A 26,665-nucleotide genomic window follows, 5' to 3' on the forward strand; every position below is an offset into this window, starting at 1 on the left:
GAGGGCTTTTCCGCTGCCTCTTGTGTTAATTGAAGCCAGACATTACCCATTTAGTTTAACAATATCCGTACATATGATGGAGGGGATATTTTTTTATAAGGACAAGCAAGGTGAAGAGAGTGTGTTAATGCTGAACAATGCTCTCCCTCTCAGTGCTTAAGCATGTGTTTATTCTAAGTGGATGTATGGTGCTTGTTAATGTTATCTAAGGGAACAATTTACCCATTAGAATCAGTAAACTAGTTAAATGGTCCAAAATAATTGTATTTCTGCTATGGTGCTCTTCAATGCTCAAGGTACATTTTTTAGATTCCCCATGTCAAAAAGAGAACCCGATTTGAACAGACTTCACAAGTACTGTTTCATTTCCTAAATAAATTCTTGTACTGTCATGTTCGAGCAAACAGCTTGACCCTGCCAGTGAGCTGCGCCGGCTGCTAGGGGTGGGGCAACACATGGATGATTAATGACAATTGGCTCAAAGAGATTCTTTGCTAACCTGATGGGGCTGCACCACTGCTATCTCCTAGGCAACTGGAGGAGGGGAATGGCGGAATGAGATTACATTTAGATTAAAACTCAGTCTATTGCCATGGTAACATCCAGGAAGGAAAAAAGTACTCCAAGAAGCCTCTGGGCCTCAGTGCACTGATCAATCTGAAGGAAGGTGTCAAATTTCAAACCTGTAGTTTCAACATGCAAGGGCTAGGAAGCGAGAATCGAGATCCTAGGCTAACACTAAGTAATGTTTTATCTAACACAGTTGGTGTGCCTCACGGCTGCTGTCCCTCTTTACATCTGACCTGCGAAAATAGATTTAGAAAATTATTATGGAGCTTTTGTGAGCACTCTGTTGTTCAAGGCAGTGTTTGACTGAGCAGCGCAGACCATAAAGCTACAAGTTAAATTTTCTGTCTGGGTTCTCTTAAATTGGGGGAGTTCTGACAATAGTGGAGTTGCAGCTCTCCCACCACCTAAGGAACTCGCAAATGTGAGGGAGGTGGAGTTTCAATGGCATAGCAGATTCAAATTTTTGTGGTTTAAAAGAGTTGCTGGAAGCACTTATCAGGTCAGAGGGTCAAAGTTAACATGTCAGATTGATGATCTTTTGTCTTGCAATCTGTTGTGGGCTCCTCCTGCCCTACTTTTGGCCACCTCTTCTAACTTCCCCAATATAATAGTGTTTATTTCTCCTCTGTGAAGTACAAAATAGACATGTATTGCTTCTATTACTGTTGCATCCTTGGGGGCTAATTAAATGTGTCCATGTTCTGGCATATTAATGCTATTTCCCATTTTAATGTGTTGTTAATGTAGTTAAATATGAGCTCTGTATCCTCGCTACAGACTCCATCCCCTTCCCTGGCCAATGTCTCAGACTGAAATCCCCCTAATGCCTTTGTTACCTCAAAACTAGATTACTACAGTGTGCTCCTGCTGGGCTTTCCATCTCCCACCCTTCATACCTGCAGCTCAAACAAAACACTGCTGCCTGTATATAAACATAAGAATTAGGAGGACAATTAGGCTAAAAGGCCCACAAACCTGCTGCACCATTCAATAAACCATGACTGATCATCTGCCTCAACTCTGCTTTCCCATCCTATCCTGTCTCTTGATTTCCTTGAATATACTCAACTGAGCATCCATAGCTCTTTGGATAGAGAACTTCAAAGCTTTGCAACAGTCTGAATGAAGATATTTCTTCTCACCTCAATAATAAATGACCAACCCCATGGTCTTGAGACTATGAGCCCTAGTTCTAGATTCCAGCTAGGAGAAAAACCTTGTTTGCACATCACACCCCGCCTTACTGACCTACGTTAGCTTCCAATCCGCTGATACATCAACTTTAGAATTCTCATGTGGATGTTTCAATTCCTCTCTGTCACTTCCACCAACTTACACCCCCATCGAACAGTCCATTCCCATGGTTTCAGGTTCTTGTGCATCATCACCTTCCTTAGCCCAGCAATTGGCAGTGATGCCTTCAGCCACCTCCATCCCACTCTCTAGGATCCCCTCCTTAAAACTCTGAACAACAATAATGTGCTTTTCTATAGTGCATTGAATGTAGAAAAATATGTAAGGTGGCTTCACAGAGGCTCAAAGAAATGCCAAGCCACCTCACTCTCCTTATTTAAAGCCGTTCTTAAAACCCCAGTTTTTGATCATTCCGCCAAATAACTCCTTCTTTAGTTTGGTGTCTGTTTTCCTTACACTTCTATGAAGTACCTTGGGGCATTTTTCTACTTTGAAGATATAATATAGATACAGGTTGTTCGTGTTGAATGCTAAGGGTAAAAATTAAAAAATCATTTTGCTTATGGATGATTTCAAGTCTTTAATTGTTGCACCTCTCTCCTCAAACCCCACCACACCCTTGAGGCACTTTGTTCCTCACTGAGCTATCAGAAATTCCTCATGAGGTCTCTATTGGAAGAAAACAGCTTAAAAAGTGATACTTTAGTGGATTTTCTTGTCAGTTAACTGCAACAGACAGATAGCGTAGTACCATGAGCAGGAAGGTAAATTACCTCAGGAAAACCTGTCAGTGTTAATAAAGCTGACATTTACTTTTAGGTGTGGACTTTCCAAAAAGATTGCATGTTGCATTTCAGGTTTGTTGAGTTACTGTAACTTGCAAAACAAGATACTAAATATAATTGTGTCTGTAGCTTGCAAAGCCCATGATAGAGAGACATGACTGAGATGAATATAATTTCATGCTTTATTTTTGCAGGTTATCTTTTGTTTAGTGTTGCCCTCCTCCCCCACTTCTAGTGGAGCACAGCTCTATTCTGCTGGGCACCCACTAGCACTAACTGGGTATTCTTTCTTTGCTTCAAGCCTGGGGGGATTGAGGCCAGTGTGTATCCAAGTGCCACCTCAGACCAACAAAATGGGCCTTTCGCGGGATACCAAAAATGGGTGATTTGTTATCGGCATCCTTTAATGGTGGGGTTTGAAACACACTGAGCTTTAACTTGCTGAATAGCCTGCTGACACTCACTATTGAGGCATGCACATAAATAATGTCACTTGGCTGAGATACTGGAGAGCAGCTGGTACCTGTGGAACCATACTTTTTTATTCATTCATCATGGGATGTGGACTTCACTGGTTGGGCCAGCATTTATTGCCCACCCCTAATTGCCCTTGAGAAGGCAGTGGTGAGCTGCCTTCTTGAACCGCTGCAATCCATGTGGTATAGGTATACCCACAGTGCTGTTAGGAAGGGAGTTCCATGATTTTGACCCAGCGACTATGAAGGAACGTTAATATATTTCCAGGCCAGGATGGTGAGTGACTTGGAGGGGACCTTCCAGGTGCCCTTGTCCTTCTAGATGGTAGTGGTCACAGGTTTGGAAGGTGGATTTGGAAGGTTAAATAACTGAAAAAGTTATTGAAGCCATAGTTTTTTTTTTCACTTGTAAATTTTCCACTGCCATTATTTCTCTCTCATCCTGAATAGTAGCCTTCAAAGGAGATTGGATAAACTTAAAGGAGAAAAAATTGCAGTGATATGGAGCAAGATTGTAGTTTGTAGGACAACTGGAATACTCTTTGAAAAAACTGCCACAGACTTATTGAACCATATGGCCTTCTTCTGTGCTGCACTGTACTATGTTTCTAAAATTCCAATGCAGGTTAAACAGCACTAAAGCACTTGCCAAACAGTTCCAAATGGAAATATAATAAGTGCTATATTGAAGGATTGTTGATAAAAATGGTTTCATATCACCCAAAAGACAGCTTCTTTGATAGGGCAGCACTCCCTCACAAATGCACAAGTGCTCAAGTTCTATCTATAACCAAAACGATGCAAAACATTTATTAGGATGCATTGTACCCAGTTTTAGGTGTTTTGCTTTAGGAAGAACATTAAGACCAATGAAAGTATATGAAGAGATTTATAAAGATAAGGTATGAGAGGTTTTAGTTACTATTTGAATTTTTGGCAATGTAATCAGGGAAAGATATTTCAAGTGATCAGTGAATGATTAACTTGGGGCATAAATTCAGAATCAAAAGATCATAGAGCGGCTAGGCCACATAACAGTTTATTTGGATACTGAATGACTTAGCAGAAACAATAGTGGAAGCAGAACCCATAGCAGGTTTTAAAAGGGAAGTGAATAAATGAGTTTCTGGTTGTCGTCCTATCTCTCATCATGGCCTTACAAGTTCAACTTGTCCATGAGATCTGACTCCTGCTCCCTTGACCTAATTCCCATTAAACTGATGATCATTCTTCTTCCCTTCCTGGTTTCCATGTCAGTTGACATTGTAAATAGTTACCATTCCTCACATAATGGCCCCCTGCCTTTCAAAACAGCTGTCGTCATCAACCCACACCCCAATTCAATAAAGGCTCTAGATCACAATGCCCTCGTAAAGTATCGACCCATCTCCAAACTCCCTTTTCTCTCCAAAGTCCTTGAGAACATTGTTGTCTCCTCAATCTGTGATCACCTTTCCTACAATGGCATCTTTGAATTTCTCCAATCAGATTCCCACCCCTGCCACAGCACGCAATCCTCATCAGAATCACAAGTTTCATTCTCTGTGACTGTGTCAATGGTACATTATTCCAATTTGACCTTTCTACAGCCTTTGACACAATGGGCCACATCCATTGCTTTGTGTAGCTCAATGGGACTAACTATTCGTAGCCAGTGTATCTCCAGCTACTCTTCCAGTTACATCTGAAGTCCCCCAAAGGATATATCACTAACTCTTTCTTTTTAATTTATATGCTTTGGTGGGACCCTCAGAAGGCATGGAGTCAGTTTCAACTTGTTTGCCAACAGCATCCAGCTGTACCTTTGTTGCACCTCCCTCAACCCCTTTACTGCCCAGGTGCTGTCAGATTGCTTGCCAAAGCATCCAGTTTTGAATAAGCTGCAGTGTCCTTCAGCTAAACAACCCCTGCAACATACTCCATACCCTATGCCACAGATTCTAGTCCCTTTCTCAACCAGTACCATAGGTTGAACCATATTGTCCAGAACCAATTTGACCTCGAGCTGACTTTCTGAACCCTAATCCTCTCCATCATAAAGACTGCCCAGTTCCATCTCTGTTACATTGCTTGCCTTTACTCCTACCACAAACCACCTGCTGTTGAAATTCTCATCCATGTCTTTGTTATCTCTGACTATTCCAATATGCTGTTGGCTAATATCCCATCCTTAATCTTCCATAAATTTAAGGCCATCCAAAACTCTGCTGGCAGTTTTTTTTATCTTCAAGTTGCGTTTATCCACCATTTCCATCTGTGTTAATCTACCCTGGCTCCTAGTTTCCCAGTTTCCATCTTTCAGATGAAACATTAAACTGCCCTGTCTGCTCTCTCAGGTGGACGTAAAAGATCCCACGGTATTATTTCAAAGAAGATCAGAGAAGTTATCCCCAATTTCCAGGCCATTATTTATCCTTTGATCAACACCACTAGAACAGATTATCAGACCATTCTCACATTGCTGTTCTGGGAGCTTGTGTGCAAATTAGCTGCTGCATTCCCTATATTACAACAGTGACTGTACTTCAGAAGTACTTCATTGGCTGTAAGGTACTTTGGGATATCCTGAGGTCATGAAAGATGCAAATCTTTCTTTTTTCCCTAATGCTTTCAATTTAAAATGTCCATCCTCATGTTTACATCCATCCCTTCATGGACATGCTCCTTCCTCCTTCTGTAACTTACTCCAACTCAAAACCCCCCTCCCCAAAACTACACCCAGCCTTCAACTCTTTTGCATGCTTCTTTGCCTTCAGTCATTAAGGTCCCTGCGCATGAATGGCTACCTAAATCCTTCTGCCCCTCCAGCAGATTCTCTCCATTCAAAACCCTCCTTAAAACCCATCTCCTTTACCATGGTTTTGATCATCCTTTTAAATATCACCATCTTCAGCTCAGTTTCTATTTTTGTCTGATTGCACCTCTGTGAAGGTCCTTGGGATTTTTTTTTAACATGGAAGGTGCTATATAAATGCAAGGTGGTGTTGTTGAAAAATTTTTTAAGGGTTTGCAGAAAGGGGTATAGCACTTTCAGTGTGCTGGCACAGGCACAGTGGATTGAATGACCCCTGGTTTATAGTGTTACTGAGAACCCATGTAGGGGGTGTTAGCTCAACAGTGGTGCTTTTTAGCCAATGTCCCCCACATGAGAACCTGAATTTACTTGTTGGTGACAAGCAATACTGGTATATGGCACTGGACTTGGAAATCTGGAACATCAAAGTGGCTGACATGGCACAAAGTGTCCCATGCAGTTCCTTCCATCCTGCTGAAAGTGGATCCCTATCATATAGTTGATGAGGAAACTCCAAGACTTGAATCGAAAATTGTTGGTAGACATACACATGGATTCAGGGTTTGTTACCTACCTTGATTATTAAGTGTCCCTGGAAGAGTTAGAAAAAGCAGCCTGATCAATTGCTCAATTAAAAAATTGCAAACCCTCCATCTTACCACTTGGTGGGGCAGTACATCGGTAGGTTGCCTTTGGCGGAATGTTTTGAAGCTGGGAGCTTCATATAAAACTTCATTGATAGTTTGTCCTATAATCATATTTCTGTCAGTGCCATCAGGAGGGCAGGGTAGAATGAGTTTCAACATAGCAGCCTCTTAAAAAATCAGAGTTAAAGATCATTAGGTTTGAATTTAGTGTCTTATTTCGTCTGTTGAATATATTTGTGTAACGGCGTGTTGATGTCACTGAGAGAATGAGAAAGATTTGTGGGAGCAGTTACAGATTTTCTTAGAAAATTAGTAGATAACCTGATGCCGTTTAGCACGTATATTCTTCAGTCACATTTGCTAACTTTAAAATGTGGCTCCAGGAACTACTTTAAGCTCTTGGGCATCTCCTAGTGGGCCAGTATAAAGCAGCTTCAGCAGAAAGCAGAGGGAAAGTCACGAGCCATCTCATGCAGCGAATGATGCTTTGAATTGGTTACATCTGACCCCCACTGCCAGTATTTACAGAGAAATATTGATCCAAGTGTTCTAGATTAGAACTCATTATCTTTCTTTATAAATGGGAGTATGATGTGACCTATGGGCTTAGAGAATTGACAGGAACCCTCAGGGCCAGCCTTTAGCACCTCTGGAGTGTTGTTTTTACCGCATTGTATTATGAAACTGCTACTGGTAGAAGCAGCTCTGTAATTGTGGCAGTCTCTTGCTGCTGAATCTATCCTATTTATGCAGGAGGAACAAAGGGATAAGTAGTTGGAAAATGACTGCGTGGAACAGTGAGTCCTTAATTGTGATGTATTATAAAGATCACTCTGTGATGTTTCTATGTGTTTATCTAGTGAATAGATGAAGCATAAGCATTTGGAAAACCTAACTTCCAGTCCTATTCCATGTTGAGTTAGTTGAACTTAGTGTGAGTGGCAGTACGGGTTGGCTTCTGTGCCCTGAATTAAGCAGGGGATAAGTCAGATAATGTTCCTGCTCCTGATTGTTACCAGTGACATAAGCTGGAAGTGCACAGTGGAAATTGTCAAAAGCTAGATCATCCTCAGCAATGATGCACTCCACAGTTGAACAGCCTGCTAGCACTTCGTGTTGGGGCTCTCCAGATCTGAAGTGTGACTATTTGGGCAACATGCTGAAGAACAGACATTGGATCTGAACAAGATGTATTTCTTCCTGCTGCATTCTGCCCCCGGTTAAATTTTCTTTTGCTGGGATCACCACCCCTTCCTGACCACCACGTGCAAATGCCAGCTAGAGTCCTCAGTCCATTTTCTTCTTGCTTCTGTCATCATTGTTCTTCAGATGTGCCAGGTGGTATGCCAAAGGTAGCGGTTCTAATTACTCTCATGCCCACAGGTGAAAGAAGAGGACCTAGTAGATGGTGACTCCCACCCCTTTCCAATCTTGGTCCCATGCACTTACCTTTGGAGGGCCTAGTACCTGTTAAATCCTACACAACTGGAGCTCCTGCCATCATCAGGCTCTTCTGCCTCTTTAAGATTCCTTGCCACCTTTTTGGATGCTGCAGCAGCACTTGCTCCCTCCTAGAGGTGGTAATCCTACTGGGGGCGCAACATAAGTGAATAATGCTCTTCGACTGAAGAAAATGTGCCTGGATTACTGGGGGTTGCCAGGCTCAATTCACATCCTGATGGGTCTCCAGGTTATGGGAGGGTTTTTAAAATTCCTTCATGGGACGTGGGTGTTGCTGACAAGGCTGGCATTTGTTGCCCATTCCTAATTGTCCTTGAACTGAGTGGCTTGTGAGGCCATTTCAGAGGGCAGTTAAGTCAATCACATTGCTGTGGGTTTAGAGTCACTTAGGCCAGGCCAGGTAAGGATGGCAGATTTCCTTCCCTAAAGGACATTAGTGAACCAGGTGGGCTTTTACAGCAATCAATGACAGTTTCATGGTCACCATTACTGTGACTAGCTTTATATTCCAGATTTATTAATTGAATTAAAATTCCACCAGCTGCCTTGGTGGGACTTGAACCCATGTCCCTAGGGCATTAGTCTTGGCCTCTGGATTACTAGCTCAGTGACCACTAAACCAACATCTCCCCATAACCGGGAGGGTGGGCTGCACCCGACCCTGATGGGTCAGGTTATGGGCGGGTCGGGGGCAGGTGGAAGTTCTACTCTGAGGGTTTGGGGTTACAGAAGGTTTAGTGTTACGGCATTTGATTATAAGAAGGTCGAGGGTCAGAGGTGGAAGATCGGCGCAAAGAGAAAAATCCAGCCCAGGAGTGGAGGGCATGGAACAAATTAACGGGAAAAATAATTAAATGAAATTAGGATTGTGTGAGCAACATTTGAAAACTGGCTGACATCTCGTAAGGAGCCAACTCTTTCCTCTTGCCAGAAACACAGTTGTTTGTGATGAATGTTTCTGTTATTAAAACAACAAAGGAAGAGTGTTCTTGGCTCAACTGACAGATCAGGCTGAAGACTGTATGGGGTGTGCTTTCCTGACAGCACGATTGTTTCCCAAAATTTCATTTCTAAATACAAAATACTATAAATAGAGCAAACAGCTGAGTTGTCTCAATATAGTGTTTGTCCATCACTGCATCTGAAATAGTTCTGATATTGTGCTCCTAAGACAATGATAGCTTTACTTGCATGGTTACAGCCAGTGAGCTTTTTTACTGATTGTGGCTACAACGTTAACACTTACAATGCCAAATGATTTTAGCTATATTTTCCCATCTCCTGCGGTCAAGGTGCTGATTCTTACTGGGGTTTGGTTCCACATGTGCTGAGCATCCTTCAGTGTCTCCAAGTCATCATTCTTCAGCAACGAGTCCAGGTAGTGACTGTTGGCAGGCCATTTAATTCTGGGAGACTTCATGACCTGAGGTTGTGAAAGGCACTCGATAAATGTGAACCTTTCTTCCAAAATTTCAGTCAAGCCCAATCCAAACCTCATCTGAAATCCAGATAAACATTTCTGGACAGGGGTCACAGGATTGACAGGGGTCATAGTTCATCAGGGTTCAGACTGCGCTCTATGGCTACACAGTACGGTGAAGCAGCTTCATCAGGATGTTGATTTCCAGTTCCCAGTTGATGGTCATGATGGCATCTGTGGGGACCAGCAAAGACCCCAAAAATTCATGGAGCAAACATTGGTTTCATTTATGTCTGTGTTCTTGCCTTCTTACACTTGTTTGGGTGAATAGTTGCATGTGTGTCTGCATCTGCTTACATGTGTAGATTTGTCTGGATGAATGAGGGTGGCACTGGTGGTGGCTGAATGCTGAAATTTTCAAGAGGACAATTTTACTGTTAACCATTTCTGTGGCAGACATGTAGTTCTATCACCGTGATGGGATCACTGTCCTTGCCCACTAGATGCCTGAATTGGCTTCACATATCTGTGTGTCTCTATCATGGCATTATTTCTTATTTTCATACAGTTGTGCAAAACTAACTTTGCTTCCAAATTAAATACTGCACAATTCATAAAACAGGCAAAAGAGTGGGTTATTTTACTGACTTGTGTTACACTTTTCCGTGCCCCTTGCTGTGGAACAGCAGAGTATACATCCTGTCAGCTATGTGCCACACTTCCTCCCTTGTGTACAGTGTGTGTGTGACGGTCTCCATTTTAGGCCACTCTGAATTATAACGTAAACTGGCGCTGTCACTGTTGTAGCATTGCTCTCCTGGGATCCGATCACAATGTGCTGAAGCAGCCGACGGCTCAAAGGGAAATATCTGCCTCGGTATCATCTTCCCCATTAGAAATTAATGGAAATGTGTCCCAAGAGGGAATGAGGAGGCACTTGTTATTGTGATGTGGAGCCAGGCTTGGAGCAGATGGCGCTTCAGGGAGTTTATCTGTGCTTAAGCTGTGCTGGAAGCTGACTAAATGCAAATCAGCTATTTGGACAATAAGAAACCAAGAAAATAAAGAAATCCAGCATCAGCAGAAAGCTTTAGCATAGAAGACGAGATGTAGCAGGTTAGAAAAATGCAACTAATAACAGTGCATCACTTTCTAAGTTAATACGTATGAGTCTAAGCAGCTTGATCCAAATAAATAAATAAAAAGTAGACCTTGTGAATTTATCTTTTGGGAGAATTTTGAGAAGTGCAGGGTGGTAAGGAATGTTTGATTGGGAAGAGAACACCTGCCAATTTGGGCAACAGGTTCCAGCACCAGGAACCACCAGGGCAGGTATTAGATACAGAGAACAGCTCCCTCTACACTGTCCCATCAAACACTCCCAGGCCAGGTACAGCACGGAGTTAGGTACAGAGTAAAGCTCCCTCTACACTGTCCCCATCAAACACTCCCAGGACAGGTACAGCACGGAGTTAGCTACAGAGTAAAGCTCCCTCCACACTGTCCCATCAAACACTCCCAGGACAGGTACAGCACGGGGTTAGATGCAGAGAACAGCTCCCTCTACACTGTCCCATCGAACACTCCCAGGACAGGTACAGCACGGGATTAGAAACAGAGAACAGCTCCCTCTACACTGTCCCCATCAAACTCTCCCAGGACAGGTATAGCACGGGGTTAGGTACAGAGTAAAGCTCCCTCTACACTGTCCCATCAAACACTCCCAGGGCAGGTACAGCACGGAGTTAGGTACAGAGAACAACTCCCTCTACACTGTCCCTATCAAACACTCCCAGGACATTTTCAGCACAAGTTAGATAGAGTACAACTCCTCGCACTCTGCTTTCAGCCCCCTTAAAAAGTGGAAATGACTTTGTCGGAGGTTTTTTAAAGAGTGAACGTTGATATTAGTAGGATCCATTTTCTGAATTCACACTTTGAGTGGGAAGCCTTGCCTGCCCATATTGGAAATTAAAGTGCACACTTCACATAGCTTTCTGTCCATTTAAAAAAAGATTTAGAAAATTGTGCCCATGCCTGATTTCTGATATGTGCTGTCTTCACCTTGTGCTTTCAGATGGTGTCTCTGATGGACAGCAGTTCTAATTGTTTTCATTCTTTCTAACCTTATCTTGAGATGCTGCTATTTAGACAGTCACTACATTTTCAATTGTGGCGTCCTATTGCTGTTGAAAGTATGAGCTAGTGAGGGACAGGCCACCCCTGATCACTATCCCTGCTGAAAGTGTCTTTGTGAACAGCAACAAATTTATCCACAATGTTTAAGTGCATGAATACCTCCCTGACACTCAGCAAGTATTTTTATTATGATTTTAAAGATATATAATTGGGCTGTCTTTGCAATTAAGAAGGTTGATCCAGTGGTTTACATATCAGGGAATTCCCAGACTGGAAGCCCTTTAGGTTCTGAATTGCACAATGTTCAGCACCATTCACGACTCAGATACTGAAGCAGTCCATGCCATATGCAGCAAGACTGGACAACATTCAGGGTTGGGCTCATAAGTGGCAAGTAGCATTCATAACAGGTGCCAGGCAATGATCATCGCCAGCCAGAGAGAATCCAACCATCTTCCCATGACATTCAATGGCATTACGAAGACTGAATCCCCCATTATCAAAATCCTGGAGGTTACCATTGACCAGAAATTGAACTAGACCAGCCATATAAATACTGTGGCTACAAGAGCAGATTAGGGGCTGGGAATTCTGCGGAGAGTAAGTCACATCCTGACTCCCCAAAACCTGTCTACCATTTACAAGGCACAGATCAGGAGTGTGATGGAATACTCTCCCCTTGCCTGAATGAGTGCAGCTCCCACAACATTCAAGCAACTCAACGCCATCCAGGACAAAGCAGCCTGCTTAATTGGCATCACATCCACCAACTTCAACATCCACTCCCTCTACCACTGAAGCACAGTGGCAGCTGTGTTGTACCATCTCCAAAATGCACTGCAGAAACTCACCAAGGCTCCTTCGACAGCACCTTCCAAACACACGACCACTATCATCTAGAAGTACAAAGGTAGCAGATGGATGGGAACACCGTCACCTGCATATTTCCCTCCAAGCCACACACCATCTTGACTTGGAGCAATATCACTGTTCCTTCACTGTCACTGGGTCAAAATTCTGGAACCCCCTCCCTAACAGTACTGCGGGCATTCCTACACCACATGGACGGCAGCAGTTCAGGAACATGGCTCACAATTGTCACGACTGGTACTCGGATATGGCCCCCAATTTGTTAAATTCCCCATGAATACTTTTTCTCAGTCCAAATGTATTTACTTTTGTTAAAGAGCCAATTTAACCAGGTTTTCTTGAGTCAAAGGCAGAGTGAGTTTATTGGTTACTAAAACTTGAGAAAAATAATTAAAATGCAACACACACACGCACACGTATCAGAAATGAGAAGCTAAGAGTCCAAATGAAAGTTAAAAAATATATACAAATCAGTCCTTTGGTTGTCTGTGAGGTGTAAATGGTGGTATATTGCAGTCGTTAAGTTGGGAGATTCTGGTAGAGCTGACCTTGGCAGATTCACAGTTAGTTGGAGACATTTAGCTCTGCAGGGTAGTTGAAGAGGCTGTCCTATTTCTTTTTGATTTTGGCTCCTGCTGAGCCTTGCCTCCAGCAACAGAGAGAGAGAAGGAGAGAGACTTTGCCTGCAAACTGCAGGGGAAGCTGCTTTTTCTCCTTGCTGACATACACACAGCACACTGGTCTGCAGCTAGCTTTTTAACCCATTTTTTCCTGTTTATTCCAGGAGGGGAAGTACTCATGTCCTGCATCCATCTCAGAATTATTCTCACATTCTGAGATATAAATCAACAGGAGATGGATTTTTGAGTGACTGCTGAGACGTGCAAATCAGTCTTTTGTCTCCGCAACCACAGGAGATTAAAGTTCAGTCTTTTGCATCTTATCTATTTCCCTTTTAAGTGTCTGTGCTTGAAGAAGGCCATGACACCTTTTCAGATGCAACATTCCATGTCTTCTCAGGACCAGTCGGTAAACTATAATCCACATAGGTATTTTCCAGAAAGTGGTCACTTTATATTATCAGCCATCTTTTGTTCTGTGTCCTTGCTTGTGTTTCTTTTAAAAAACACACAGGCCTTCCTTAAAAAGTTCAATATCCCTGTAAGTAATTCATGGCTTTAATCTGCTTTTCATCACAAGGGCATTTAGGGATGGGCAATAATTTTAAAAATTGCTGGCCTAGCCAGTGACATCCATGCCCTGTGAAAGAATATAAAAAATAATTAGCTGGTCTCAACCAGGAGACCATTGTGGGAGACGGTGGCGCAGTGGTAATGTCATTGAACTAGTAATCCAGAGGTCCAGGTTAATGCCCTGGGGACATAGGTTCAAATCGTACCATGGCAGCTGGGGGCATTTGAATTCAATTAATAAATCTGGAATGTAAAGCTTGTCTCAGTAAAGGTGACCATGAAACTATAATTGTAAAAACCTATCTGGTTCACTAACGTCCTTTGAGGAAGGATATCTGCCATCCTTACCTGGCCTGGCCAACATGTGCCTCCAGACCCACAGCAGTTGACTCTTAACTGCCCTCTAAAATAGCCTACTAAGCCACTCAGTTCAAGGGCAATTAGGATTGAGCAGCAAATGCTGGCCTTGCCAGTGATGCCCACATCCCATGAAAGAATAAAGGCAAAAAAAGGAGAGAGGTATAGGACCTCAGTGTCCCTCAGCTAGAGAGACAAAAATGACTACAGGTTCCATTTTCTGATTCATTGAAACCATGGAAACATTACAGCACAGGAAGAGGCCATTCAGCCCATCGTGTCTGCGCCAGCCAAAAAAAATATAAAAACTAGCTGCCCATTCTAATCCCACCTGATCCTTGGCCTTGCAGGTTACAGCACTTCAGGTGCAGATCCAGGTAACTTTTAAATGAGTTGAGGGTTTCTGCCTCCACCACCAAACCAGGCAGTGAATTCCAAACACCCACCACCCTCTGGTTGAAGAAGTTTTCCTTATGCCCCCTCTAATCTTTCTACCAACCACCTTAAATCTGTGCCCCCTGGTAATTGCCTCTCCACTAGGGGAAACAGGAGTTTCTTATCTATTTTATCTAGGCCCTCATAATCTTATACAACTCAATTAAATCCCCCTCAGCTTCCTCTGTTCTAAAGGAAAGAACCCTGGCCATCCAATATTTCCTCATAGCTGCAGTTTTCAAGTCCGGGAAACATTCTTGTAAATCTCCTCTGAAACCTCTCCATGTAATGTGGCAACCAGCACTGCATACAACATTCTAGTTGTGGCCTAACCAATGTTTTATACAATTCCAGCATTACATCCCTGCTTTTGTATTCTGTACCTTATCTAATAAAGGAAAGCATTCCATATCTCTTTACCACCATATTCATCTGCCCTGCCACCTTCAGGGACCTGTAGACATGCATACCAAGGTCTCTCACTTCCTCCACCCCCTCAATATTCTCCCAATTACTTTGTATTCCCTAGCTTTGTTTTCCCTCACCAAATGCACTACCTCACACTTTTCTGGTTTGAATTCCATTTGCCATTTTTCTGTCCATTCAATCAAACCATTGATATCATTCCGGAGTCGACAGCAATTCTCTTCACAATTAACTACACGGCCAATTTTTGTCTCATCTGAAAATTTCCCAATCATGCCTCCCACATTTAAGTCCAAATCATTAATATCTATGACAAACAGCAAGAGACGCAACACTGAGCTCTGTGGAATGCCACTGGAAACCACTTTCCACTCGCAAAAACATCCATCCACCATTACTCTTTGTTTCCTGTCACTGAGCCAATTTCAGATCCAACTCGTCACAATTCCCTGTATTCATGGGCTTTTAGTTTTCTGACCAGTCTGCCATGAGGGCTCTTGTCAATTGCTTTACTAAAATCCATGCAGACAACATCCACTGCACTACCCTCATCAATCCTCCTTGTTACTTCCTCAAAAAATTTGATTAAATTAGTAAGACACAATCTTCCCTAACAAAGCCATGCTGACTTTCCCTGATTATTTCGTTCCTTTCTAAGTGACAGTTTATCCTGTCTCTCAGAATTGATTTTAATAATTTACCCACCACCGAAGACAGATCGACCAGCCGACAATTATTTGGCCTAACCCTTGCACCCTTTTTAAATAATGGCACAATGTTCACAGACCTCCAATCCTCTGGTGCTTTGCAAGTGTCTAGTGAGGATGCTCAGCGCATCAGCTATTTCCTCCCTGGCTTCTTCTTAACAGTCTGGGATACAATCCATCCCGTCCTGGTGATTTATCCATCTTCCAGGATGATAGTCCCTCAAGTACTTCCTCTCTCATTATGCTTATAGTATCTAATATTTCATAATCCTCCTCTTTAACTAGAATGTCTGCATCATCCCTCTCCTTTTTGAAGACAGACACAAAGTACTCAGGAACCCTGCCTACATCTTCTGCATCCACGTATAAGTTACTTTGTACATCTCTGATAGGCCCTACCCTTTCCTTGGTTATCCTCTTGCTCTTAATGTATTGATAAAACATCACTGGGTTTTCCTTGATTTTACCTACCAATATTTTTTCATGTCCTCTCTTTGCTTTCCTAATTTCCTTTTTTACTTCACTCCTGTACTTTCTATACTCCTCTAGGCTTTCTACAGTATGAAGTTTTTGTGATTGTCATAAGCTTTTTTTTCTGTTTTATCTTGCACTGTATGCTTCTGAATAACCAGGGGGCTCTAGATTTGGCAGCATTGCCCTTTTTCTTTGCAGGGACATGTCTACACTGCCCGTTGAATCTCACTTCTGAATGCCTCCCACTGATTTGTCACTGACTTTCCTTCAAGCAGGTGTAATGAATCCACTTTCACCAGATCACTCCTCAGCTTTGTAAAAGTTGTCTTCCCCCAATTTAGAACTTTTACTCCTGTCTTTGTCCTTTTCCATAATGATGCTAAATCTAACTATCTTATGATCACTATCTCCAAAACGGTCACCCACTACTACTTCATCCACTTGCCCTCCTTCATTTCCTAAGACTAAATCTAGAATTGCGCCCCCTCTCATTGGGCTTGTTACGTGCTGGCTAAATAAGTTCTCTTGAATGCAGTTGAAGAATTTTGTGCCCTCTGTGCCTATTACACTGTTCGTATCCCAGCTGATATTAGGGTATTTGAACTCCCCAACTATTATAGCCCTATTGTTTTTGCACTCAGAAAATGTTTTTATTCATTCATGGGGTGTGGGGTGTTGCTGGCTAGGCCAGCATTTATTGCCCATCCCTAATTGCCCCGAGAATGTAGTGGTGAGCTGCCTTCTTGAACTGCTTCAGCCCTTGCGGTGTAGGTACACCCACAGTGCTGTTAGGGAGGGAGTTCCAGGGTTTTGACCCAGCGTCAGCTCTTCTATCTTCCTCTCACTACTTGGGTATCTATAGTATACTCCTAACAGTGTGGCTACCTCGTTTTTATTTCTGAGCTCAACTCATGTAGTCTCATTTGATGATTCATTTAGTAAATCATCCCTCCCCACAGCTGCAATTGATTCCTTAACCAATAATGCTACAACCCCACCTTTTTTATCCCCCCTCTCTATCTTGTCTGAAAACTCTATATCCAGGGATGTTGAGCTGCCATTTTTGCCCCTCTTTACGCCACGTTTTTTTTAATATTCATTCACGGGATGTGGGCTTCGCTGGCTGGGCCAGCATTTATTGCCCATCCCTAGTTGCCCTTGCGAAGGTGTTGGTGAGCTGCCTCCTTGAACTGCTGCAGTCCATGTGGTGTAGGCATGTCCCCATTTCATGTTTTTATTTCTAATTCTGATCCCTAGCCAATCAATACCTGTTGCTGCAGAATGTGTGTGAATGTCTGTGTTGGATTAGGACAAGTTTGGGTTTGATGTTTCCAATAGCTGAATACTCTGTCAAAACTCACTCTCTAGCCTTGCGCATGAAGATTGACCACTTGGCTGAGTTACCACAGGAATCCTCGTTAGAACAGAACCACAGATCAGGAAAATGTTAACATCATCAAATGAGGAAGGTTAATGGGGGTTGGGGGGAGTGGTGCAGGGGAAGGAAGGTGTGAAGAATGGGCAGAAAAATAAAACCTAATAATTATTAATGAATAGACGGCCAATATTGCCTTACTAATGTCACCTTCATTCAATGGGTTCAGTCTTGAAGCTAAAATAAAACTTATAAATTATTGTCAATTATTTGGTTTCCCTTCCACCCCCATGTGCTGTGCCCTATGTTTTTCTTTATTTGAGGAGTGCTATGGAAATGTTAATTGTTATTAGTATTGCTGTTCAGCCCATCTACTCACTGCCACAGCCAGATGAGTGTGACAAGCGGCTGAGAATTTCTAACAGGTGTACTGCACCCTAAAGTAAGTCACTTTAAGAAATGCAGCCTCCACTGTGAAGTGTTACCTTCGGGAAGGTGTGTCAGGAATCTGCGTGCTCACTTCTCATATTTTCTGTTTATTAAATTGACAAATTGGTTTTAAAATATGATAGAAACCATTTTTTCCTGTCCTGTGTCATGGTTTGGCAAAACTAGTTATTGAAGTGATTGCTGAACATTCATCATCAATGAAGCTAAGCTCAGATTTGCGTCATGTTCCTGACATATCATTCATTCCTATCACATCTGCAACTACAGTGTTAGGCTTAGCAAAAGGCACCACTGCTGCAAAGGCAGGAGGTAAAACTTCAATGCACGTAACCATGATTTCTCAAAGAGTTTATCAAGTGAGTAGCTACACCATACAGATCAGAAAGATAGCTGGTTTGATCCCTGTGCGCCTGTTGAATTCGCTGATCTGAGCCAGTGTAGCAGTGAGAACAGTTCAGCTGTGATGTCTACAACCCTACAATTGAATACTCTGCTAGCACCCACCATCCAGCCTAACACAGAGCCACATGGATAAGGTGCTAGACGATGATTAATGCTGATGGATTCTTACCCCAACAAGTTGTGTGTGCCTTGAGGAGGGGTAGAAAACTGCACACAACTCATTTCACATTGTGAGTTGCCTGCACTACAGTAGCAGTGCTGAAACAAACTTCAGGTAGTTATAATTCCAGCGAATAAGATGACAGCATGATGAAGGTACAATTTAATGCCTGCCCCATACAAGCACTGCATTATAGCCCCAATTTTCTCCCCTTCTCCCCTATCTCATGTTGTGGTAGACTGCTGCGGCTATTGGTTACACTCTAGCATCTTCTGCATGTGGCCATTCTTCACATGAGGCACGGTAGTGAATGTTAGGAGGCTATTCAACTGGGAAACCGTCAAAGCTGATCCATTGCCTGTCTTCAGTCGATACCTACACATATACCTTCCAGTAAGGGTCACTGTATATCAATAAGGAGTAGGAACCCAGGCTGTCTGCAAGTCAGGCTGAGGTTAACCAGAGTATTGCAACAGTTGCCAGGCTTAAGATCAACTAACTCGACATAGAATAGGGATCAAAGCTGAGATTGCCATGTTTCTCTGGAGCTGCTTAGCACAGATTTGTATTAAATATTTTTCAGATATATTCTCTGCAGATTGCAAAAGCATTAGCTCATCGTTATCTCTTTGTTGTTGTAGGGGGAACTGTCTAGCGAGGGCCAGGATCCAGTGACAGTTTTCGATTTCCTTACAAAGACAAAGACAGAATACCCTTTGGACTATTCGGTAATGAAGAAAACCCACCTGGGAGCACATGGAGGAGCTGACTACTACCTAATGGACAGCTTCATACAGGCTATTGCTGTATGTATCAAACAAAATGCTGAAGTTTCTTTACTGTTTCTTTCTTTTATTTAATTCTGCATCACTGCTCTATGTCAAGTTTTGTATTTTAATATGATGCTTGCACCGTAGAATAGAATCATAGAATGGTTACAGCACTGAAGGAGGCCATTCAGCCTGTTATGTCTGTGCTCGCTCCCTGAGGGAGCAATTGAACTAGTGTTACCCCCTACCTTTTCCCTGTAGCCCTGCAAATATTTCCTTTTCAGATAACGACCCAATTCCATTTTGAAAGCCTCAGTTGACCTTGCCTGCACCACACTCTCAGGCAGTGCATTCCAGATCCTAACCACTCACTGCATGACAAGGGTTTTCCTCATGTTGTCATTACTCCATTTGCAATTATCTTAAATCTGTGCCCAATTGTATCAAGTGTTAGTTTTGTTCAGTGCATGAAATCCTGCTTCTTGAGTGAGAACATCGTGGGTTCAAACCCCACCCTAGGTCAACAGCATGCAATCTAGGTTGACAGTCCAGCATGGTACTGAGGAGTGCTGTGTTGTTGGAGATGCTATTTTTCAGCTGAACTGTTATAATGAACCTGGTTTTGGTGGTTGAAGTTGATGTTAAAGATCCCTTGAAACTACATGAGGAGGATCAGGGAGTTTTCCTGGCCAACATTTCTTGCTATCAAAAGCTATCAAAAGCAGGTTACTTGAACTGTTTGGGACATTGCTGTATGTTGACCATCTCTTGCATTTGCTTACATAGCAACTTTGCCTATACTTCAAAGTAACTCATTCTGTGCAAATTTTCTCCTTGATGAGTTGCTATGTAATTGCAAGTCTTTCTTTCCTCTCTCCCATTTCAGTGACTACATCCCTGAAGGCACTGACTAGCTGGATTATGATCCTGTGGGTGCCCTCCACAGAGAGTGTTGACAGGCTTCTCAACAGTTGAAGCATCACAGCTAAACCTGGTCTGCTGTCCCACAGAAACTACACGTGCGCAGCTAGCATATTCAGTGTACTGATAAGGAGAAGGAGCCGAGTGTGAACTATAAGTTCAAATAATTTGAAGAGAATTTGAAAAATACATTTGAAACAAAGAAACAGTGTCTACAAAAATAATTCTCTGCCCTTTCTTGATGAATCACAGACCTTTCAGAGAATCCTTCGAATAGGCTAATCCTAGGGAAAGCTGCTTTAGGACAGTGACTTGGTGTTTGCTGGTTTAATCTTTTTGATTCAGGCTGTCGTAGCTGAGCACAGGGTTATAACCTCACATTCTGATTTAAAATGTTTCTATTTTCTCCATGGTTTAATTTTTTTCTGTACTTTTTCTTCTGAATTCCTATCCAATTCTCAAGATAAATGCTCTGGTTTTGGTACCGAATCATACAGACCCAGCTATCGGATCTGACACTGAATGGCAGTAGGGCCACAACAACTGCCAACTGCAGCCCTGGGCTTGAGGAGAAAATAAGCTAGGGTTTAGGCTGTGGAACCAGAGAGTGGCTGATGCCCACTGGAGTGTACTGAACTGAAAGCTCAGTAGCTTCTACGTTTGTCTTGTTTGCTTCATTTAAACTTGCAAGTGAGCCATCACTGTCTGCCTATTTCGACCTCCATAACACTTCTGGACTTCTCCCCTGTCTCAGCTTATCTACTGTTGAAACTCTCATTCATGTCTTTGTTAACTCCAGACTTGACTATTTCAATTCACTTCTGGCTGGTCTCCTGCATTCTACACTACATTTACTTGAGGTCATCCAAAACTCTGCTGCCTGTGTCTCAACTCACACCAAGACCTGCTTGTCTATCGCCCCTGAGCTCACTGATCCACATTGGCTCCTGGTCTTGATTTTAAAACTCTCATCCTTGTTTTCAAATCCCTCCTTGGCTTCACCCCACCCTATCTCCATAGCCTCCTCCAGCCCCACAACTCTCCAAGATATAATTGATAAAGTGCTGCACAACAGACTTGTGAACAAAGTTATAGCTCATGGAATAAAAGGGACAGTAGCAACATTGATAAAGAATTGACTGAGTGACGGGAAACAGACAGCAGTAGCTAAAGGCTGTTTTTTGCCTAGAGGAAGGTTTTGAGTGGAGTTCCCCAGAGGTCAGTGTCTGCACCCTTGCTCTTCCTGATACATATTAATGATCTAGACCTTGGTGTACAGGCACAATTTCAAAATTTGTGGATGATACAAAACTTGGAAGTGTTGTGAACTGTGAAGAGGTCAGTGTCGAACTTAAAGGACATAGACAGGTTGATGGAAAGGGCGGACTAGTGGCAGATGAAATTTAATGCAGAGAAACGTGAAGTGGTTCATTTTTGTGGGAGAGACAGTATAAAATAAAGGGTACAACTCTAATGGGGGTGCAGGAGCAGAGGGACCTGCGTGTATATGTACATAAATCATTGAAGGTGACAGGACAGGTGTTGAGAGAGTGGTTAATAAAGCATACAGTATCCTAGGCTTTAATAACAGGAACACAGGATACAAAAGCAAGGAAGTTATGTTAAACTTGTATGAAACACTTTTTGACCTCAGCTGGAGTATTGTGTCTAGTTTTGGGCACCACACTTTGGGAAGGATGTAAAGGCATTAGAGAGAGTGCAGAAAAGATTCACGAGAATGGTTGCAGGATGAGGAACTTTGGTTACATAGATAGATTGGAGAAGTTGGGTCTGTTCTTGTAGAAGAGAAGGATGTGAGGAGATTTGATAGAGGTATACAAATTCATGAAGGATCTGGTAGGGAGAAACTGTTCCTATTGGTGGAAGGATTGAGAAGCAGAGGGTGCAGATTTAAGGTAATTGACAAAAGAAGCAATGACAACATGAGGAAAAGCTTTTTCATGCGTTGAGTGGTTAGGATCTGGAATGCGCTGACTGCGAGTGTGATGGAGGCAGGTTCAATCGAGGCATTCGAAGGAGGAATTGGATTATTATTTGAAAAGGAAGAATATGCAGTGGGGTGGGGAGAAGGTGGAGAAGATGAATTGCTTCTTCAGAAAGTCTTCATTGACACTATAGGTCGATAGTAGCCTCCTGTGCTGTAACCATTCAATAGATTCTGTGATCTGCACTCTAATTCTGGCTGGACATCCCTGATTTTAATCGCTGCACCATTGGTGGCTATGCCTTCAGTTACCTAGGCCCCAAAATCTGGAATACCCTCCCTACATTTCTCCAGCTCTTTATCTCACTTTCTTCCATTAAGGCACTGATTAGCAGCTGCTACGCATTTCTCCATTTTGTAAAAAAAAACATATTGAGGAAGCAAAATGTCAGCGATTGAGATCTTGCTCAGTTGTGATACCGTACTGCCACCTGGTGGCTCAAATTGTTCATTGCAAGTGCTGATTCCCTCCAATCTTCTTGGGGAATATGACTTGCTTCCCATTCGTTTTAGTTTGGCTTTGGGACTCAACAGCTGGCCTGTGAGTTTCCCCTGACCTTGAAAAAACACATACATTCCATGCTTCCCTACCCAGTGAAGAGGGTCGCGTAACTGCAACCCAATAGAAATTAAAGGCAGACTTCTTCCATCCCATTATTGGAGATTTGATAAAGGCATTCAAAATCATGAGGGGTCTGGACAGAGTAGAAAAGCAGAAGCTGTTACCGCTTGTGAAAGGATTGAGAAAGAGAGGGCACAGATTTAAAGTAACTGGTAAAAGAAGCAAAAGCGACATGAGGAAAAACTTTTTCACACAGCTAGTGGTTATGGCCTGCAATGCTCGGTCTTGAGAGTGTGGTGGAGGTAGGTTCAACTGAAGCATTCAAAAGGGAATTAGACTGATATCCGAAAAGGATGAATGTGCAGAGTTACGGGGATAAGACAGGAGAATGGCACTAAGTGGATTGCTCTACTGGAGAACCATGATGAACCGAATGGCTTCCTTCTGCGTTGAAACAATTCTGTGATTCACTTACACTACCAGGGAAAATGGGCTGATCTTGTTCCAGCGTACCGCTAGTGATCAGACACGCCCTCTCATGGAAGTAGCATTTTTAGGGAGCACAGGTAGCAGTCTTGCACTGTATAGGAAACAATCACATTTAACCAATATCATTAATTCACCGCCTTAAAATACACTATTATTTGTAAATCCAGTACACAATCCTACTGCTACATAACTCAGAAATATCCTTTTAATTTATTCTTTGGATGTGGAAGTTACTGGCATTGCCAGCATTTAATACCCATCTCTAGTTGCCCTTGAGAAGGTGGTGTTGAGGTTCCTTCTTGAACAGACGCAGTCCATGTGGTGTAGGTGCTTCCACAGGGCTGTGAGGTGGGAAATTCTGGGATTTTGAACCAGCAATGATGAAGGAATGGTGAGACATGTCCAAGTGAGGATGGTATGTAACTTGGAGGGCACTGCCTTTCCCCAGACATAACCCAAATCTGAAAGGACAGAATCTATAACTGTACTGCTGGGTGTTTTTTTGGTTCAAGTGGACACAGCACAAAATGTTCACATGGCTGTTGAGATCCAAGCATCAGCACAGGGGAGATAAACACATGCTCCCACATGTTAGTGTTACAGTAAATAGTGTGCTTGTGCGGCAGGTGCAGAAAGATCCTGCCGGAGGCAGCATCCACCAAAATAAATTACCCACTCTGCCCACTGAGCCCAATGAAACTTGTGGCAAACGGCAAAAAAAGAAGTGGTGCGAGTGGCACTTGTAATTCATCAAATTTCTGCTAGATTTCCTACCCCTATCATCAACATAGAAATAACGACTAGAAAATTCCTCTTCCTTCCCCCAGAGGGAGAATCTGAACCCTAATGATCTCAAGAATACCAAAGGTCAGTAACACTACTTATAAACATACAAAATAGGAGCAGAAGTTGGCCTTTCAGCCCCTGGAGCCTGCTCTGCCATTCAATAAGATCATGGCTGATCTGTTTATATTTCAACTTCACATTCTCATCTACCCCTGATAACCTCAGATACTTGTTAGGTAAGGGAATCTATCTACCTCTACCTTAAAACTATTCAGTGACTATCCACCGCCTTCTGAGGCAGAGAGTTCCAAAGTCGCACAGCCCTCTTAGAGAAAAAAATTCTCCTCATCTCTGTCCTAAAAGGGTGACCCTTAATTTTAAAACAGTGCCCCCGAGTTCTGGACTCACCCACAAGAGGAAACATCCTTTCCATGTCCACCTTGTCGAGACCATTCAGGATCTTATGTACTTCAATCCAGTCATCCCTCCCTCTTATAAACTCCAGTGGAAACAGACAGTCTGTCCAATCTATCTTGCAAACAGCTTCCTTCTTAAAATTGTTTTTTTTTGTCAAATTTTTCCCATTCCTCCTCAAGGTACTGCATCTCGATGGACTCTGGTTCCGTGTGTACTGACAATCATCCAACTCCTCATTCAAGTGACCATTTGCCATGTGTGAAACCAGACAGTGTGTGTTGGTGGAATATTTGCTGTGTGTGAAACCAGACGGTGTTTTTTGGTGGAATGTTTGTCGTTTGTGAAACCAGACAATGTGTGTCGCAGGAAAATTTACTGTGTGTGAAACCAGACAGTGTGTGTTGGTGGGATACTTACTGTGTGTGAAACCAGACGGTGTGGCTTGGTGGAATATTTGCCATGTGTGAAACCAGATGGTGTGTGTTGGTGGAACATTTACCGTGTGTGAAACCAGACAGTGTGCGCTGGTGGAATATTTGCCGTGTGTGAAACCAGACGGTGTGTGTTGGTGGAACATTTGCCGTGTGTGAAACCAGACAGTGTGTGTGGGTGGAATATTTGCTGTGTGTGAAAACAGACAGTGTGTGTTGGTGGAGTATTTTCCGTGTGTGATACCAGGCAGTGTGTGTTGGTGGAATATTTGCCGTGTGCAAAACCAGACAGTGTGTGTTGGTGGAATATTTGGCATGTGTGAAACCAGACAGTGTGTGTCGGTGGAATATTTACTGTGTGTGAAACCAGACACTGTGCGTTGGTGGAACATTTGCCGTGTGTGAAACCAGACAGTGTGTGTGGGTGGAATATTTGCTGTGTGTGAAAACAGACAGTGTATGTTGGTGGGATGTTTGCTGTGTGTGAAACCAGATGGTGTGTGTCGGTGGAATGTTTGCCGTGTGTGAAACCAGACAGTGTGTGTTGGTGGCATATTTGCCGTGAGCGAAACCAGACAGTGTCTGTTGGTGGAATATTTGCCATGTGTGAAATCAGACAGTGTGTGTTGGTGGAATATTTGCCACGTGTGAAACCAGACAGTGTGTGTTGGTGGAATATTTGCCGTGAGTGACACCAGACAGTGTGTGTGGGTGGAATATTTGCTGTGTGCAAAAACAGACAGTGTGTGTTGGTGGGATATTTGCCGTGTGTGAAACCAGACAGTGTGTGTGGGTGGAATATTTGCTGTGTGTAAAACCAGACAGTGTGTGTTGGTGGGATATTTGCCGTGTGTGAAACCAGACAGTGTGTGTTGGTGGAATATTTTCCGTGTGTGAAACCAGACAGTGTGTGTTGGTGGGATATTTGCCGTGTGTGAAACCAGACAGTGTGTGTTGGTGGAATATTTTCCGTGTGTGAAACCAGACAGTGTGTGTGGGTGGAATATTTGCTGTGTGTAAAACCAGACAGTGTGTGTTGGTGGGATATTTGCCGTGTGTGAAACCAGACAGTGTGTGTCGGTGGAATATTTTCCGTGTGTGAAACCAGACAGTGTGTGTTGGTGGGATATTTGCCGTGTATGAAACCAGACAGTGTGTGTCGGTGGAATATTTTCCGTCTGTGAAACCAGACAGTGTGTGTTGGTGGAATGTTTGCCGTGTGTGAAACCAGACAGTGTGTGTTGGTGTTATATTTGCCGGGTGTGAACCCAGACGGCGATTGTTGGTGGAATGTTTGCCATGTGTGAAACCTGACAGTGTGTGTTGGTGGAATATTTGCCGTTTATTAAACTAGACGGCGTGTGTTGGTGGAATGTTTGCCATGTGTGAAACCAGGCACTGTGTGTTGGTGGAATATTTGCCATGTGTGAAACCAGATGGTGTGTGTTGGTGGAATGTTTGATGTGTGTGAAACGAGACAATGTGTGTTTGTGGAATATTTGCCGTGTGTGAAACCAGACAGTGTGTGTTGGTGGAATATTTGCCGTGTGTGCAACCAAACAGCATGTGTTGGTGGAATATTTGCTGTGTGTGATACCAGACAGTGTCTGTTGGTGGAATATTTGCCATATGTGAAATCAGACAGTGTGTGTTGTTGGAATATTTGCCGTGTGTGAAACCAGACAGTGTGTGTCGGTGTGATATTTGCCATGTGTGAAACCAGACAACGTGTGTTGGTGGAATGTTTGCCATGTGTGAAACCAGGCAGTGTGTGTTGGTGGAATATTTGCCGTGTGTGAAATCTGACAGTGTGTGTTGGTGGAATATTTGTCATGTGTGAAACCAGACAGTGTGTGTCGGTGGAAAATTTACTGTGTGTGAAACCAGACATTGTGTGTGGGTGGAATATTTGCCGTGTGTGAAACTATATGGTGTGTATCAGTGGAATA

General features: G+C 43.0%; 1 protein-coding gene across 3 annotated transcripts in view; it reads left to right on the plus strand.

Annotated features, from left to right (window-relative positions):
- The window catches only part of zgc:154075 (uncharacterized protein LOC556929 homolog), a 265,051-nt gene that overhangs the window by 203,647 nt on the left and 34,739 nt on the right, over positions 1-26,665 (plus strand). For all 3 annotated transcript variants that reach the window (XM_041206701.1, XM_041206702.1, XM_041206703.1), the window contains one exon: positions 18,977-19,141. In XM_041206701.1, the coding sequence (XP_041062635.1) occupies positions 18,977-19,141 (165 nt within the window). The remainder of the gene's footprint in view (positions 1-18,976; positions 19,142-26,665) is intronic.

Source organism: Carcharodon carcharias, chromosome 15, assembly GCF_017639515.1.
Source record: "Carcharodon carcharias isolate sCarCar2 chromosome 15, sCarCar2.pri, whole genome shotgun sequence".
Lineage (NCBI taxonomy): Eukaryota > Metazoa > Chordata > Chondrichthyes > Lamniformes > Lamnidae > Carcharodon > Carcharodon carcharias.